Source organism: Cynoglossus semilaevis, chromosome 11, assembly GCF_000523025.1.
Source record: "Cynoglossus semilaevis isolate Cse_v1.0 chromosome 11, Cse_v1.0, whole genome shotgun sequence".
Lineage (NCBI taxonomy): Eukaryota > Metazoa > Chordata > Actinopteri > Pleuronectiformes > Cynoglossidae > Cynoglossus > Cynoglossus semilaevis.
Window position 1 is genome coordinate 15,481,093 of NC_024317.1, and position 16,318 is coordinate 15,497,410.

At 39.8% G+C, this 16,318-nt stretch overlaps 2 protein-coding genes and 1 long non-coding RNA gene across 4 annotated transcripts in view; 1 reads left to right on the forward strand and 2 right to left on the reverse strand.

The window, feature by feature from the left end:
* Positions 1–67: 67 nt before the first annotated feature.
* On the reverse strand, positions 68–5,271 carry LOC103386545 (adenosine receptor A1). The gene is made up of 2 exons (XM_008320874.3): positions 4,171–5,271; positions 68–3,112 (listed from the first exon to the last, which is right to left on the reverse strand). The coding sequence occupies exons 1-2, from the start codon at positions 4,524–4,526 to the stop codon at positions 2,482–2,484; spliced, it is 987 nt and encodes a 328-aa protein (XP_008319096.1). The 5' UTR covers positions 4,527–5,271; the 3' UTR covers positions 68–2,481.
* Positions 5,272–16,318, forward strand: part of LOC103386573 (tubby-related protein 1-like) — a 22,060-nt gene continuing 11,013 nt past the window's right edge. Inside the window, 1 exon segment of the mRNA XM_025060123.1 lies at positions 5,272–6,659. The gene's annotated coding sequence lies outside the window, so the exon portion shown is untranslated.
* Positions 7,396–14,842, reverse strand: LOC112487734 (uncharacterized). 2 transcript variants are annotated; one of them, XR_003051095.1, is made up of 2 exons: positions 14,316–14,842; positions 7,396–8,082 (listed from the first exon to the last, which is right to left on the reverse strand). It is a non-coding gene; the product is annotated as an uncharacterized LOC112487734 (long non-coding RNA). The 2 variants fall into 2 exon arrangements; XR_003051094.1 differs by having other exon boundaries at positions 7,402–11,499.

Below are 16,318 nucleotides of genomic sequence, written 5' to 3' on the forward strand. Positions count from 1 at the left end.
GGTAAATTCTGTGCAAATCATACACACAGTGACGCAACCCAGAACCACTACACATACATTATTTATTTCCATGGTTCATCATCAAAAATAACGTCACTGAATTATTTATACATGATGGTATGTTCACTTATGATGTGGGTATAAATGGATTCCTTTCTTAACATCTGTAATAACACATGCTACTAAAACAGTAAGACAAGAATTATTTATCGCACAAAGAGACCAGACGTTTGTCAGTCGCTCCACTGGATTATGAAGCTACAGTTCCATCAGCTCCTCTTGCCTCTCCTGTGTGAAGAGCCATGTGAACAGCCAGACCAGAGAATCTGACACAGACTCTGCAATTTTCCTCACATTTGTCACATACCACATTTTATACCAAAACTCCCCCAGCAGCATAATTCCAAAAATGATCAACACTCCGAGGAAGATGCGGTCCACATAATAGTTTGCCCTTTCTCTGGATGTCCACTGCTCCCAGGGGAGAGCACGCCGGGCTTCAGTGTAGGCACTAAAGTGAAGCAAAGCTTGCTCACCATCGCTCAGATGGTCTCCTGGGTCCTCCAGATCCTGGACGCCTTCTGCTCTCTCACTTTCAGTCATTTTACACTGGTGTGGTGCTGGAAATCAGAGTGCTTTTAGTCCTCCTTACAAAGGTATTTAAATAGACACACTTCCATTGGAGGGCTGTTGTAGAACATCAAAACGTTCTGCAGCTGTGGTAGGATGAATATGAACATTCTTACCTGTCAGAGGTCTAGATTAACAACAATGGAGACTCTAGGATTTTTAATTCATATTAATTCTTCTTTAGTGCTCAGCGAGCCACTTGCCACACGTGTGGCTGCGGATGCCAAAATGTTTGTGTGTGGCACCTACCTCACTAAGGCGAGGGCTGAGGATTAGAACACACTCAGCAGTTTCAAATCCCTCCAACAAGATGAAGGTGACAGATGGCAAAATGTGTTCATGAGTAGTAGACGAAGGGAGAGAAAGGGAGGGTGGAGGTTCTACTGTATATGTTCATGCAGAATTTAAGGTTAAGTACAGTACAGTATCTCTTTGGAGCTTTGTTAATATGCAGTACAAATATCTAGACATCAAATCACGTTCAACAACAGAAAAAAGCAATTGATTCTATACCAGGGTGCAGACAGAACTGAAAGTGTGGACAAAGCTGAGGCAGAGGCTTAATCACATCAACACTTTGCTCTGTAGGTAATTTACTCAAAAGCTTCAGATCCTTTTTAACACCCAGCAGTATCTGCTGAAATAATTGAATTATAGCTAAAGAGGTGCCAGTATCCTGAGGATCTGACATCACTGCGGTTGCTTTATTTGGTTCAGTGACTTCACTGGTTCCAGTAAGAACCCTTTCCACTTCTTTATATTGAAATTTTATTGTTAAACATAAAAACAATGAACACCACATTGATTTGTTTCCTGTATGTTTTCACTTTCATACTCTGATGGGTTTTTTCTTCTTCCTGCAAACCATTACTCCAACACCATTACTTCTTCTAAATGTAAACATTACATATGATAACAATAACATTATTTTACAATCTATTAATTGTTAAGGTTTTCTCTACATTTGATGGTGTGCTGCTAATTGATTTGTATTGTATTGTCTGTACTTGTATTTTTGTGTTATTCCTGTGACTATCTATCTATCTATCTATCTATCTATCTATCTATCTATCTATCTATCTATCTATCTATCTATCTATCTATCTATCTATCTATCTATTTCTACACCTATTTTTAGCCTCATGACAATTGGTCAAACATTTCATCACCACGTGTCATCGAAACGTCAGGAATGGACTGACACGGTTTAGCCCTGGCAGACAATTAACCCTGAGGTTGGCCACACTCTTGTTAATGAACAAAACCTACTCTTACTTTGTAACCTGAAATAAATACTGTACATACAGTATAATATATTGGTTTTTATGATCTTTTTTTATGAAAAGGATGATGTAATTCAATATGAATCGATCAAAAGTACACAGTGCAGGATTTAGCAATATTTGTCATCTTTGGTCAAAATGTTAAAATGTAGTGATCCAACATGGCAGAGAGAAAAAACACCATTTAATTCCATGGACCGTACAGTCATTCTATATGGGACCATAGTGTAGTGTTTTAATTTTGTTAGTGTTTTCTAATTTCTTCCATCTTTTGCAAGTAATCAGGAAATCTTGGAAAAGCAACGCTGAGGATGAAGAATCAAAATTTGAAGAAGAAGAAAAATTAGCAGTAATGCTGCAGTTTATAATACTGTTCATATATTGCTATCTTGCTATCTAGTGTTTTTAGTGCGGAGTGGCAAATCTGTGAAGTCAGTGTAATTGTTGCTTCAAGTTGTTTTTTGATGAATAGAGAGCCTGAAATTAGCAATGTATTGATTTTATATCAGGCTGGAATTTCCAATTAACATTGAGGGCAAATGCCAACAGAAATAAATCTTTTCTACTTTTAAACATCCCCCTTCTCTGTCAGGGCCGGCATTCTGCTGGGACATGGGGTGGGCTCCGTTGATTTACATAACATGCAGCGGCGGAGGATCTGCACCAGTGTGACCTGGAAACGTTCTATCCTGAAGGCATAAACCATGGGGTTCATGGCTGAGTTCACGTGGGACATGAAAATGCCAACATACATCGCAAACTTGGGTATGCGACACTGAGGGCAGAAGAAGTTGATGCAGTTCATGATATGTATTGGCAGCCAACACAAAGCAAAGAGTAAGACAACCAGGGCCAGTGATTTGGCCAGTTTCAGCTCCTTGCGATAGTATCTGTCTCCATCGCACGTGGCCTCGGCGCGTTTGTTCAGCTGCCTCCGGATCACCCTGAAGATCTCTGCATACAGAGCAATCATGATGGTCAGTGGTACCACCACCCAGCCAAAAAAGTTGAAGTAGACCATGTAGTCCATCCTGATGACAGCAGTGAACTCACACACGATTTCACTGGAAGTGCTGAAGTTTCCCTGGATGTCACGGTTATTCCATCCAATCATTGGAACCAACCCGGAGAGAACGGACAGGATCCAGCATAGACAGACTGCCACATAGGCCCTGCCCTGGGTCACTATGATGCTGTACCTGAACACGCATTGAAATAAACAATGGTCAAAAGGCAATACTGTAATGGTTTTCTCAGAACCAGCACCGGTCGTAGATTCCAACTTCCTCCAGCTTCTCTCATCAGATTCCAACCCATAAAATACAAAGGGTGGACACATGCCAGACATCTGTGCCATGTCAGGTATTCAGGCACAACGTTTTAATTTACCTAAAAGCTTCTAGTGTGTTGTCCATTGATTTGCATTAAATGAGCCTCAATATATTGCATCATGTCAGACATTGACACAGCCTTAGAACTTATTTGGTACAGAAGCTCAGTCTGATGCAGCGTCACTAAGTAGAGTCAGATCCTCGGCATTTGACTGTCGTACTGGATCATTTTCTTTTTTTTGTTGTTATCACTTTGTCACATCTGAGACAGTGTAAATATTGATTTTTGGAGAAAATGTCTTTGCGTGGAAACAAAGTAATTGAATTAGTGTCCTTTGAGTAGGGTAAAAATGTGTGTTCGTTCATCTTTATCTGTGACATTACACAGTTGCCCCAGTAGAAACTAAATGGTTTTATTGTTAGAAAACGGAAGAATAATAATGGAGTTTTAAAGACAAATCTGCTTCTTGATATATACATACATATACACAAAACATATTTAGAATGTTTATAATATTTTTGGGACAAATTGACCTTTTTTCTGTTCAGGTCTTTTAAGGGTATTTTAAAACCACTGAAACACTTACTCTACTAAAGATAAAGTCCCAAAAAAAGAAACAATTTAGTTAATCTAAAAGTTTACTCTTCATGTTGGCATGAAAGTAAAGGTGAGTCTGCATTTTTTAAATGACACTTCATTTTACACTCTAGTGACAGTGTCCACTACTTCTTTAACAGTGCTTCAGTCATTGATCAATACACTTTAATTATATTGACAGAAACTCGACTAGTATTGACCATAAAATACTCATAGGTTACGATTACAGACAGCATGGTAAATATCTTAGTTATTATCATAGTGTTTTTAGCATGGTAAATATCTTAGTTATTATCAGTGTTTTTTTTGTTTTTTTTTAACGTCTTACTTTGTGGGAATCTTCACTCTGAGGTACCGGTCAATGGCGATGGCCAGCAGAGACAGGATGGAGCTCTGGGTGATGATGAGCAGGAGGCAGGAGAGGAAGAGGCAGGTGTAAAATTCCGTGCTAAATCCAAGGCTGATGATAATAGCCAGAGGGATGACCAGGACGCCTACGGCGATGTCAGCCACGGCCAGTGACACGATGAAGCAGAAGGTGGTGTTACGGAGAGCACGGTTGACACACACCACCAGCACCACCAGCACATTCCCCAGCACTGAGGCCAGGGCAACAGCTGTCTCAATGGAGATGTACAGCAAGTCCACATGCTCCTGAGACTTGATTCCCGGAGAGGACGACATCTTCACTCCTCCTGGCAAGTTTCACTTACCTTTATTCATACTGTAGAAAAATTCAGTGTTATGTGGAAACTTCTTGTCTCCACACTGGCTCGTGCCTCTGCTCAGAGAAAGTCTCCATGGATACGATGATGGTGAATCCTTCCTACTTCATGTTCACAGTTAGTGGCACTTCAGCTGGTAGGATGATGCTGTGGGATCAATTTCCCATATGAGCTCTGCAGAAAACTGTACTAGTGCATCATTCCTCCTCCTTCACTCTCTCTCTCTCTCTCTCTCTCTTGCTCTCTCTATCTCCATTTCTATCTCATACTAGAAGGACTCATAAAATCAAGGGGAGGGACTTTGCCTTTTGCAGCAGCATGCAGCAGGACTGCTGTTTGGGCGACTGGATTTTTTTTTCTAAGTGTGCCAACATTACGGAGGTGTAGTAGTAAAAATATTTTAGTATCTTGCTTACAAATCAAAGTTTTAGTATTGGCTGCTCCTGTTATTTCCATAAATAATAATAAAAAAAATAAAAAATAATAATAAATATGTAATCAAAAAACCAGAAGTAAGTAAATGTAAATGATTGTATTACTTTTATATATATTAAGGCTGGCAAAAGATTAGATATTTTAAATTGATTAAAACATTGTGATTGTAAAGAATAGTGATATATATTTACATATATATGAAATTCACCCTCTCTCTCTCTCTCTCTCTCTCTATTTATACAAATATATAGATAGAGAGAGATAGATAAATAAGTGATAAATAGATAAATGTATTTATATTTATATGTATGTGAAAATATATGTGTGTGTGTGTGTCAAAATAGTCTTAAATGATTAAAACAGAAAATATACAAGAGAAGACTAAAGAAATGACACAGTACTGTGGGGAGACAGTGTTTGATTGACAGCTGTACTGGCCAATACTGTCACTTGTAACACGTCTTTTAAAACATTGGCTCATGATTTACAAAACATTAGGAACCTTTGGTATCAAATCAGGAACTTCTTAATTCTACTGCTGCCGAGCTTTAGCAACTATCAATAAATAACTGTAAATGTATGCCTAACTTGCTGTTTAAAGCACATCCTACAAAGTTTATCTCTATATCTTGGAATCATTTCCTGCTTGTCTGAAATCTAGATTGTGTTTGTTTGCAGTTTTTAACCGCAGGCTGGTCTAAAATGTGCACTTACTGTAGAAAAGCCTTGATTTAATTGACCATCTGAGAATGAAAAGACATTGGCAGTGAGTTTCACCGACAAAGCAATCACTGAAATGGTCTGTGTCTGCTTAAGGAAGCATATTCAGTAACACCAATGAATAAATTCAGTCTGGTCACTGGACCTCTCTGAAGAACACATTGACTCGCGATGACGTTCCAGGATGGTGTCCTCACACGGTGTAGTCTCAGACTGTGGTGTTGTCATATGTTGGGTTGTCAGTCCCAGCCTCTGACTCACTGCTGAGTTCATCCGGTCAGTCAGTGTCAGCTCTGATTCATTACTCAGGTCAACAGTTATGACGAGGCGACTGAGCTGTTCCACAGTGGCAGTTGGCCGTCACGTGACACAGAACATACAGTACATGGCTGTGGTCAGTGATTGAATGATGATTGAACTATAAAGAATTTAATTATGGTCTTGCAGGAATCCGCTCACACTTCTGTTACTGGTTCAAATGAAGAACATTTGTGCGGCTAATATTTTTCTGCTGCCGTTGTCTTTCTAACACTCCTTAACGACGTGATGTATGTAGTGATGTATGACACTCACTGAATATCCACTGTTTCCACCATTTATCAGTACTCTAATTACTATAATTATTGATATAGGTGTTGAAGTTTGCACCAAGTGTGAGAAATAATTTCACCAAAGCACCTCAGGCTCCAAATAATTTGGGTCAGATGGCTGTCTTGCTTAAGACCAGCCTCATGAAGCACAGGGCTACTATGTGTGAGATCCCCTCCCCCCTGTCTCACCTGTGTCCTGTTGTCCCTGGTTGATTAGTCTCACTGGTGTCACCTGGTGCCCTGGGTATATATGTCTCTATTCCTCATCCAGTGTCTGTGCTTCGTGTCTATGCATAGCGTTTTGCTCCTCTGTGTTCCTGTTTGTTCCTGCCTGCTCCTTGAATCCAGTAAGTGGATATTTTTTTAATTGTTTGGACATTGAATAACCTTTCTGAATCTAAGAATTGTTTGCTCTAGTGCTGCCCTTGGGTTCCACCTGTTTCCTGACACCAGCTCAAAATGTATGTCACTGTATGTCTGACAAGCTGACTGAGTTTGAATGGCTGTCTGTGACTGTATATGCCCTTTGATGGACTGGTAATCTGGGTGTAAACGGGCTCTCCCAATGTTGGTATTAGCATCAGCCCTACAGTATAAGGACCCTGAAGAATTTTTCCCGTTGTGGGATCATTAAAATTAAGTCTAATCTAATATAAAATTATGTTTTTTTTTCTTCTTTTTTGTGTCTGATAAAGAAAGCCAGACGTACAACATGCTATAGGTATCTGTCTATGATTTTCATGTTGCACCTACAACTTTTATTCTTACCACAGCTCTACATATGACTTGTATTAGTCTCAAGTTTTACTTAAAAACCTCAAACACAGCCCGAAACAAAAGTCTAAATTTTATGAGCAGAGCATTGGCAGGAAGACGGTCTCTGGTTTTGGCATTGTTTATTCTTCTGGCTCTTACTCAACATAATGAACGGCACTGCTTACTTAAGCTCACTGTACCTGAGTCAGCGTTCAGTGATGGTGTCCTGCTAACTCAGCTGTACACACAGTGGTATACAGTATGTGGTGCAGTGGTATCATTAGTGAAAGTATTTAACAATCAGGAGATGAGCGTAACAGATGATGTGGAAACTGTGATTTATGAAACAGATTTTATGTTAGTTTCTCAATAACAAAGATCTCATGGCTAATCATAAAACTGAATTTTTACTTTTATACAGTATTGACTTTATGAGAGGCATTCAATAAAAGTAAGAAATAGTTTTAGTTTGTACATGTGTGTACTGGAGTTTACTATGTTTTTAAGACTTTGATAACAGTCACATAGTATAGGGACCTTTTGTGTTTACTACATTTTTGAACAACCAAATACTGTAATACTTTTTCCAGTGATGCTCATTTTGACCACAAGATGGCATCGCAGTAGCTCTAAATGATTAGGGGAAGGAAGACTTTATTCCAAGCACTCATTGTACCTCTCAAGGAAGGTAATAGACTGTATAGTTATCGCCTGAGTAGGACTGACTCCATCCCACAAACTATACAACCTACTACCTCACCTTGCTAGGCTCAACTTCAAGAAACAGAATCTCACAAAAAAAGAACACTTTAGAACATGCTGTCAGAACGATACAGTAGGTCACCATCCCCAGAGGTGCGTACAGCTTGGCAGACCATCCTGTCTCCTTAGGAAAGACAGTAGATTGCATAGTTATCTCAGAGGGAGGACGTGAACCCCACAACTATTCAATCTACTACCTCATCCTTGAGGACAGTTGTTTTTGCAGGTGATTGTTGAAATATGTCCATCAAACTGTAAGACAAAATAGAAATATGTTAGTTGTTTGATAGCACCAACTTTAAGCAAACTAACTTCAGTTTGGAATCATAGTGTTTGAAGTCAAGATCGTGTTGCTTTTTGGGTGATTTCTTTAGTTGTGAGTTAATGTTAGCTACCACAGTCCTGGTACAGACACAAGAGCTAAAGTTAGCTACAAATGGACCCGATGATGGGTATTAGAGCTTTTAAAAAGAAAACTTTATATGTTGACCATAATAGCTGTAATTGTATTATTATTACAGAGGCAATTATTATTGCCTCTGTCTAACATGATTCTATTTTATTTGCGCCCCTCCTCTTCAGAACACTGTCATTTACAATGACATTGAAAATGAATTTTTAATTGCACAAAGCTACTTTAAACAGCACAGCTGCAGATACTCTCAGTAGTGAGTACTTCCAGGTACTCACCACACCCAGGCAGGTCAGGCTTACAATGGCATGTTCTGCTTTAATTAACAGCTAGCTCTAGTATGTCACAACCTGACACCTGTGAACTTAATTTTTGTCAGTTCTTCGTGTGAAAATACCTTTGACTGAATAATGTAATTAAATTCATATTAAAAATAAATAAAGTGCTGCATCACACAACTTTTGGACAAAGTAATTCAAATTGTGTTTATAGCATCCCCTGCAGGGTAGGGAGGGAGAGCTACATTATCAGATTTTATAAACAGAGGGAGTGTAGTCTTACATACACAGCATGTAATTTAGTAGGAGCGGAGTCTTTACAAAAAGATGGTATTCTTTTAAGGTGTAAAGAATGCGACGGAACGCTAATGGCAATAATATACAGGAAGCAACCAAAAAGGTCAGCTCAGGACACGCTACAACTTCAAGGTTTTTGTAAGAGGACGCTCTCACTGACTTTTTTTTTTTTTTTTTTTTCGACAACTAAGACTGGCGATTACTCATTTAACAACTGTGTCTCTAGAGGGATACCAGTCAATAGACTGTCAGACCAACTAAAACTGAACACATCAAAATCTTGCAGGATATGAACAGCGAACAACATTTTGAAGGCACTTGCGATTCTACTGCCAAACCAACCAATCAATCTTCCCTCAGTTCCTGTGGCCCAGTGTTCCTTTTCTCTGCCTGTTTATTCTTTGTTGTGATATTTGTGCTACACCAGTATTCTTCTGACACTGTTGTCTCTATCAGACCTTTTCTTTTTCATTAGCTCTTGGTGACATGCATTTTAGCTGATGTTGGTAATCAGTTCACTCTACCTGTCCAGGTACTGCCAGAAATAATTTAAACGTGTTTTTTGACTGTGAATGATGTTGGGTTGGGTCTGTTCCCCTTACACAATAACTGAGTTCTGTGCCAACAAGCCATGCCAAATGTCCCTAACAACTACAGACTTGTCCAACAGTAAACCAGGAGTAAAATCTGGTTAAAATACTTGTATTTTTGTGTCCTTTGTTTTACAACATCAACACTGTTGACAGTTGATGTATTTGACTAAACACCACACAAAGAAACATAAAGCAGTTTTTATCTTTGCTAAGATTGAGTCACTTGCAACTGTCAGACCAAGTATTTGACCTACAGTTAACAAACGAAATACACATTCTTCATTTATGTATGTACTAAAGTCAAGATGCACTTCAACACTAAAAAAGGACCAATTTTTGGCAAAAACAAAAAACTACTCACTTTCACACAAGTGGGCACGTAACAAACGGCAGCTGGGCCAAATATCGGTGCCAACTTCCTGACATACAGAACAAAACTGCTTAGTTGTTCACTTTCAAGACTTTTTCTTGCAAATTACTCCCTTTACTTTTATATAAACAGAATCTAATGTTTCATATTAAGACAATAAACTTACAAACGACATGCAGGCCAAGAAAAAGTTATATTCATGGTGCAGTTTTAGGAGTCAATCCAACAACTATGGAGAGACCTGTTCATTTCTAGTCCTTTCTTCTTCTTCTTCTTCTTCTTCTTCTTCTTCTTCTAGGTTTTGGCAAACAATCCTTATGTATATTCTTCATACTCAAAGGAAGTGTAAAAAAAATAAAAAAGGCCCGATAGCAGCCAACTGACGAGTAGAAGTTTAGAAATTTGATGTGTACTTATTGGCTTAAGAAGGTTGGGATTAGCTAGAAAGTTGACTTTAGAGAATTGTCCTTTGTACTTCAGGGTTTTTTTAGTCGGTGTGAAAGCCACTTAATGTCAGTGACTGTTTACTGTGCCAGCTGGAGTCTGGAGCACGGGCAGAACGGAGCTGTCTGGGTCCAGACAGAGCCCTGCTTTGGCTGAGCCCATTGCATCCAGACACTGTTTTTGTAGACGACGACAGTCAGTCCATGCAATGGCTAGGACACTTTGCATAAATTAGCATGTGAACCATGGTGGTTGAAAAGCAGTTGGGCAGTTCATTAACATTCTGCGTTCCTGGTTGGTCTAATTAATGCTGACAGTGATTGAAATGTTTTGGCAGACGTTGCCAGTCTGATGCCAGGTCGTGCTCATTGGGGCAGATGAATGGCACAGGGGCATCTGAGAGTGAGAGGCTGTGATGAAGATGTTGAATTAATTTGACGGTAAACACAGGTGACTGCAAATATTGATCTTAAAATTGTACAACCAACATTCAACAAATTCAAAATTTGTTCCAGTAAAGACAATTTAAAGAAGAAAAAATCGACATGGAGGCACCGGACCAATCTAACCTGTCTATGCACCCATTTTCGTTTTTGGGTTGCTACCTTACCAGGCATTATTGGATTGGATTTTTTAGATTCATTTTTTTGATTATTAAAATGGCTCCGGATGACATTATGATAAAATATATCTTGGCAGGATTTTTTGTTTATTAGCAAAATAATTGTATAGTAGGAAGTCTGAAGAAAACGCAGCCATGTTTTTATTGGCTAAACACTTGCTTTCGTTGTTTCTGTTTCGCTGCCAACAGCCAAAGTTGCCTGCTGTCCCTTTTGATGCAAACCTCCCTTAACCACGCATCAGTGATTCATGTTAAACCTGCCATCAAATACGACAGCGAACGTTTTCCTTTAAACCTGGTCTAAAGCTTTGACTTTCACTGCTCCTGCTGGTAGAAACATGGCTGCGCTGTAGAAAATAAGAAAAGGGTTGTTTGGAAAGAAAACAGGCAGCGGAACAAACAACAACGCATCACTGACAATGTTAATTAACTGTTAATTTAGACAAAAAAGCCTGGGGCTATTTTCTCTGTCTCACATTTCTGACAAATTGAGAATTCAGCAGACAAAGGCATGAGGAGAAAAAAATACCCGTCACATTTTGGTGAAGATCCACGACGAACGGCAAAATTTGAGGGATGACTGTAAGGAAATAGACTTCTCGCTTTCTCTCCAACATTTGGTGCCTAGAATTCAGCATTGTCTGCGTGCCAAGCTAAATCAGGGAGACACAAAAACAGGGGGGTGGGGGGTGATGTCGGGGATGCAGCATGGCAGAACCCACGGCTGAGGGGGAGGAGAGTAGAGGCAGCTGAGCAATGAGATGATGCCATGTCAGGACGGGGGGTATGACACCCACTCAGAAAAGTACGGTGCCATCGCCTTGCTACCAGATGCTCAGTTGAGTGTTGATGTCATGTTAGCAAGGTGTTCACACACTTAGAGAATAGTCCCTTGTTCTGAAAGCAGACTGTTAGCATATGTGAGGTACGTGTGGTTATGTCTTGAGGTTTCACTTCAGTCTCATCATTTATGATGTAGCTTCCTGAACAAACCTCAGCTCTATGGTTGATTCACCTCCTCTGTTGAACATCTCCTCTGCCAGTACTATATCAGTACTTGATATTTGAAGCCATGATTTAATGACACAGTGTTTCTAATTAGTTGTCCTTTCAGGAAAGCTTCATGTAAAAGGTTTTCTTTTCTTTGGCCTAGTTCATTTGTGGTTGTCATTTTAAGTCGGACGACGGATCTGCTGAATAACTGTTGATTGGTGTTTTCGGTTTTCAATTTGTGCAGATGCCCAGTATTGTAAGAAACCCTGAAATGAACCACACTGCGGCCCCTCTGAGTCATATCTTCAGTCGTCAGTTCCTTTTTAGTTTTTTTTTGTCCTGTTCCTGATTTAACTCTCGTTCTATTCGTTGAAGATTATTCTTTCTTTCTGACTTTACAAAGATACATTTACTTCTAATCTCCAGCAAAGAACATAGGCTGTACAGAATATATATATATTAAAATTAAAAATAAATTAAACAAATTCACCCATACCCGCAAAATGTTCAGTAGTAGTTTTTCTGACGATCGTTCACTGACAAACGATTTTATTTGAACTTTCAACTTGAACCTTTAACAATTTCCCATGTAACTACTTTATGAAGCCTTAATGACTCAAACACATCAGACTCCAATGCCAAGAAATGGCAAACCTGTGGAATATTTGAAAAACTATTTCCGGAGTGAGCTTTCATCAAAGTCGATGTGAGATTTATTTTTGTATTTCTGCTTCCAGTTGGCTGTAGCAGGTTATTCTATGACTGTAATCCTGCTGTCGACGTTGATTCTTTTTACCTGGCCTAATCATAGCCAACAACAACGCGATAGAGCCAACGAGTCTTACCATCAAACAAGACTAAAAGGACCAGTAGGTGGATTAGTGGTAATAACACAGTATACGATTCATATATTAGTTTAAGTAAAATAGCTGAAAAGGTGTTACTGTAACTTTGATATGTTATTGTGGTTAATGTTGGATTGATTGTACAATAGTTTCTTGGTGAACTTTAGTCACCGCGGCTCAGTCAGTGACGTAGATTAGAGACAAATAGTTCAACGCAGGTAGCAATAACTTTTAAACCCTGCATGGTGTTTTTTTTTTTTTTTTTTTTAATCGTGTACAGTCCATGTTCCTGATTTCTTGTGACACAGCAGGGACAGGGGATATTTTATGTCATTAGTCATTTATTCTAACAAACAGGAAAAGCTTTAGTGTGTGTGTGTGTGTGTGTGTGTGTGTGTGTGTGTGTGTGTGTGTGCGCGCAGTCTGACCTGATAAAGGCAACATGCAGAAGAAAGAGAACTTTGATCCTGTTAACCACAGAGTCACTCTTACCATGGGGAGGAGAGAAACGCAAATAGCAGAGGATATGGCTTTCCAAACAACATGTCATCAAGCAGCAAAGCGAGTTCATCTGAGGAGAACGTAGGGGGAGGAGGAAGTACGTTTATTTTCTCTCCCTCCCCCCCGTCCCTGCCCCTTTTTTCCCTTCATTCACCCTTTCTGTACAGTGCACTTTGCTTTAATTTGTTGTTATCACACACTTTCAAAACTGCAAAGCCACTAAAAACTTGAGTCAACCACTGGAGCGTGTGCTACGACATCTGTGAACACGGTCACCGCTGCGAGTTTACTTTAAATAAAGTGGAATAGTCTTTGTGTCTGGGTGTAAAAATTGGAATAAAAGCGAAAAATATGTCCGCGCCGTATCTGTGGATCTGGTAACAAAACTCCAGTGAACCGAAAAGACTTGATCAGAACAGAGGCCATGTCATCGTTCGATACAAGCCTCTTCATGTATGGAACAATGCTTGCATCAGAGGGATCTGGTTTGTACTGGTTTTTGAACAGATACATCAAGACACAATTCAGACATCAACCTTTTTTTCTGTCTTCGCAATTGGAATAAAAAAATACTCCTGTATTTTTCAGACTCTTATAAGTGATATTTACTGTTTTTTGTGGTAAAATAGATGAGTAACAGCTGTCACACTAGCTTCAATGCTGGCCCATTCACACACCTAGGTCGCAAATTAGCTTCACAAGCTAAAAAAAACTCTCTTTTTAAGAGCCAATTATATTATTATTTATAATAATAAGTTTAATGATGTTATTGATGTTTTTTGGGCACATTTTTTAATCACCAGATGTCCAGTGTGGTCAGGCCTGACCAGTAAATGATCACAGTTTAGATTTTGGTTCTGTTTTAAAGAGACAGTAACACCACGACTAAATCTTGTTTCTTTGACTCATCCGACGTGTTCATGTGTTATTATGATGAGATAATATACACAAAATGATATGTTTTCAACACCGCAGGAAAAATAAAAATGGCGCGAATTAAGGCATCGTGTTCGGTCCAACCACAGCATATGTGTACGGTGAAAAAACCACCACGCACATATGAAGTGAGAATTCAATACAAATATGAGTATCAAGGCCCAAGAGGAGCGGAAATCAAAAACCAGAAATACCTTGGTGGTGACTTTTTCTGTACAGGTCAGGCAAGTGTTCACCTGCACAGGAGGCCGTGGTTGCGATGGTTTGAAATCAAGGCAGGTTTTTAAAAAGGAGAATGAAAAAGAGAAAGCATTTCCACATCCTTCTTTTTCGCCTGCAAGACGAGGGAAAGGCTGAGAAACGTACAAGCGAGGAACCCCACTCGAACAAGGGCTGGGGGTTGAGAGCGGTTTCTGGACCATGCCCTCCTCTCTCCCTGCCCACTTTTGCCCTGCTGCCAAGTAAGAGAGACAGCAAGAAGAGAAGAGAGACAGGAAAAGAAATGTAGAAGTCGAAAAGTGACCAACAGAAAGGGCAAAATGTTGAAGAAATATGTTTCAGAGTCGACAGATTTGGTGAGAAAGTTGCTTTTTGATAGACGCACAGGTTTGGCTGTGATATCAGAGACGATGGTAGAAGGAAGGAGAGAGAGAGAGAGAGAGAGAGTCTGAAAGACACAGAGTTGAGTAAATAATCCTGGATAAAGGAATCAGAAGTGAATACTTACATGTTGTCTTGAAGCAAAGCCAACAGGGTTGATAGATTGATCTGCAGTTGGCCAAACAACTCAGTGCCAGATATTTCTTCAGCTCTTTTTTCCGAGCAAATGACTTTAAGGCTGCGTTCAGAGCCATGCAGCAAAGGCTTTTGTCAGCAGTTGGCATCGTTCCCAGGTAGTACATGCCTCGCAGTTTCCATTTTCGATAGTCATTCCGAACGTCTTTAGTCGTTCTGCACCTGCCTGTGCTTTTAATTCAGACTGGTCGCACGGCACGCAGAGAAAAATCCACATCCATCTGGGTTGTTATTTATTTTGAGTGGAGAAGTGAAAGGAAACCAGTGTTTGCACTTGACATGACAGACTTGTGGTTCTGCATGTTTACCACAGAATATCCTCAAGTCACAGCATGTGTCATGGAGGACTGGAGCACAAATATGGGCAAACGAAGAGTACGTTTTTTAGGAGGGATCGTCTCCAAAATACACATTACTGTAGCACGTCACCAAAGATGTGGAAAACACTGAAAGAATCCAAAGTACACATCTGGAAAGAGTACGAAATGATGCCATGGACACCCGTTAATACGGTATCTCTCTTCAGGCAATATCCAAGACAGCTTCCTGTGTGATGTCACTGACCCTTTCCCTTTTTTTTTCCAGAACAATAATTATTCTTAGACATACCTAATGTTGTGTCTGTCTCCATGTGATCCTCTTCCCAAAAGCTTATTCCAAAAGAATGGTTACATTTTAAGGAAGGTTTAAATGTAAATACTAATGTTCAGTCAATTTGCGGATCAAGGAGGAGCAGAGGAGAAGGAAAGAGGAGCTGCAAACTGCCTTTACAGATCTCACTTTGTGTCCCTGTCTTCCTGCTCACAAACACAGAGCGTGTAAAAGTTTCAGCTGCAAGAGCTTGGGCCAGCCTCCACTGGCACCGATTCAAAAGAGCCAAAGAACCATGGGGACAAGTCTCTCTCTCTCTCTCTCTCTCTCGCTCTTCTCCTTTCTCTCCCTGACTCGGGGCAGTGACCATTCTCAGACTTTTATTCCGGTGCCAGCTAACTTGCAGCACAATAAGACATCTGTTCATCTGCTGTGGATTCACAGACGTCCCGATTGCCCCACGTTGGCAGGTCTCAACCACAGACACACGGAGAATGGGAAATGCAAGCTGCAGCACTATTTCCTGGTTACTTTGTCCTCCATTTCAGATGTGTGTATGTGTGTGTGCGTGTGTGTGTGAAGTTCTCACCACGCTCTCAGCACTTCCTGTGTAACAACCCACACAAGGTTCAGGCTGTTTCATCCTTTTTTTTTTCTCAAACTACTGAGGGACTTTTTGTCGTAACTTTGATTCACATTATCGTTTTTAGTCTCCTTGAAGTCGGAAAAAAATAAACATGTGTTTATTTCTGTTTTTAGTTCTAGCCAATAATCTTGTACACACTGCTACACTTGGGATTTCCAAATGTAT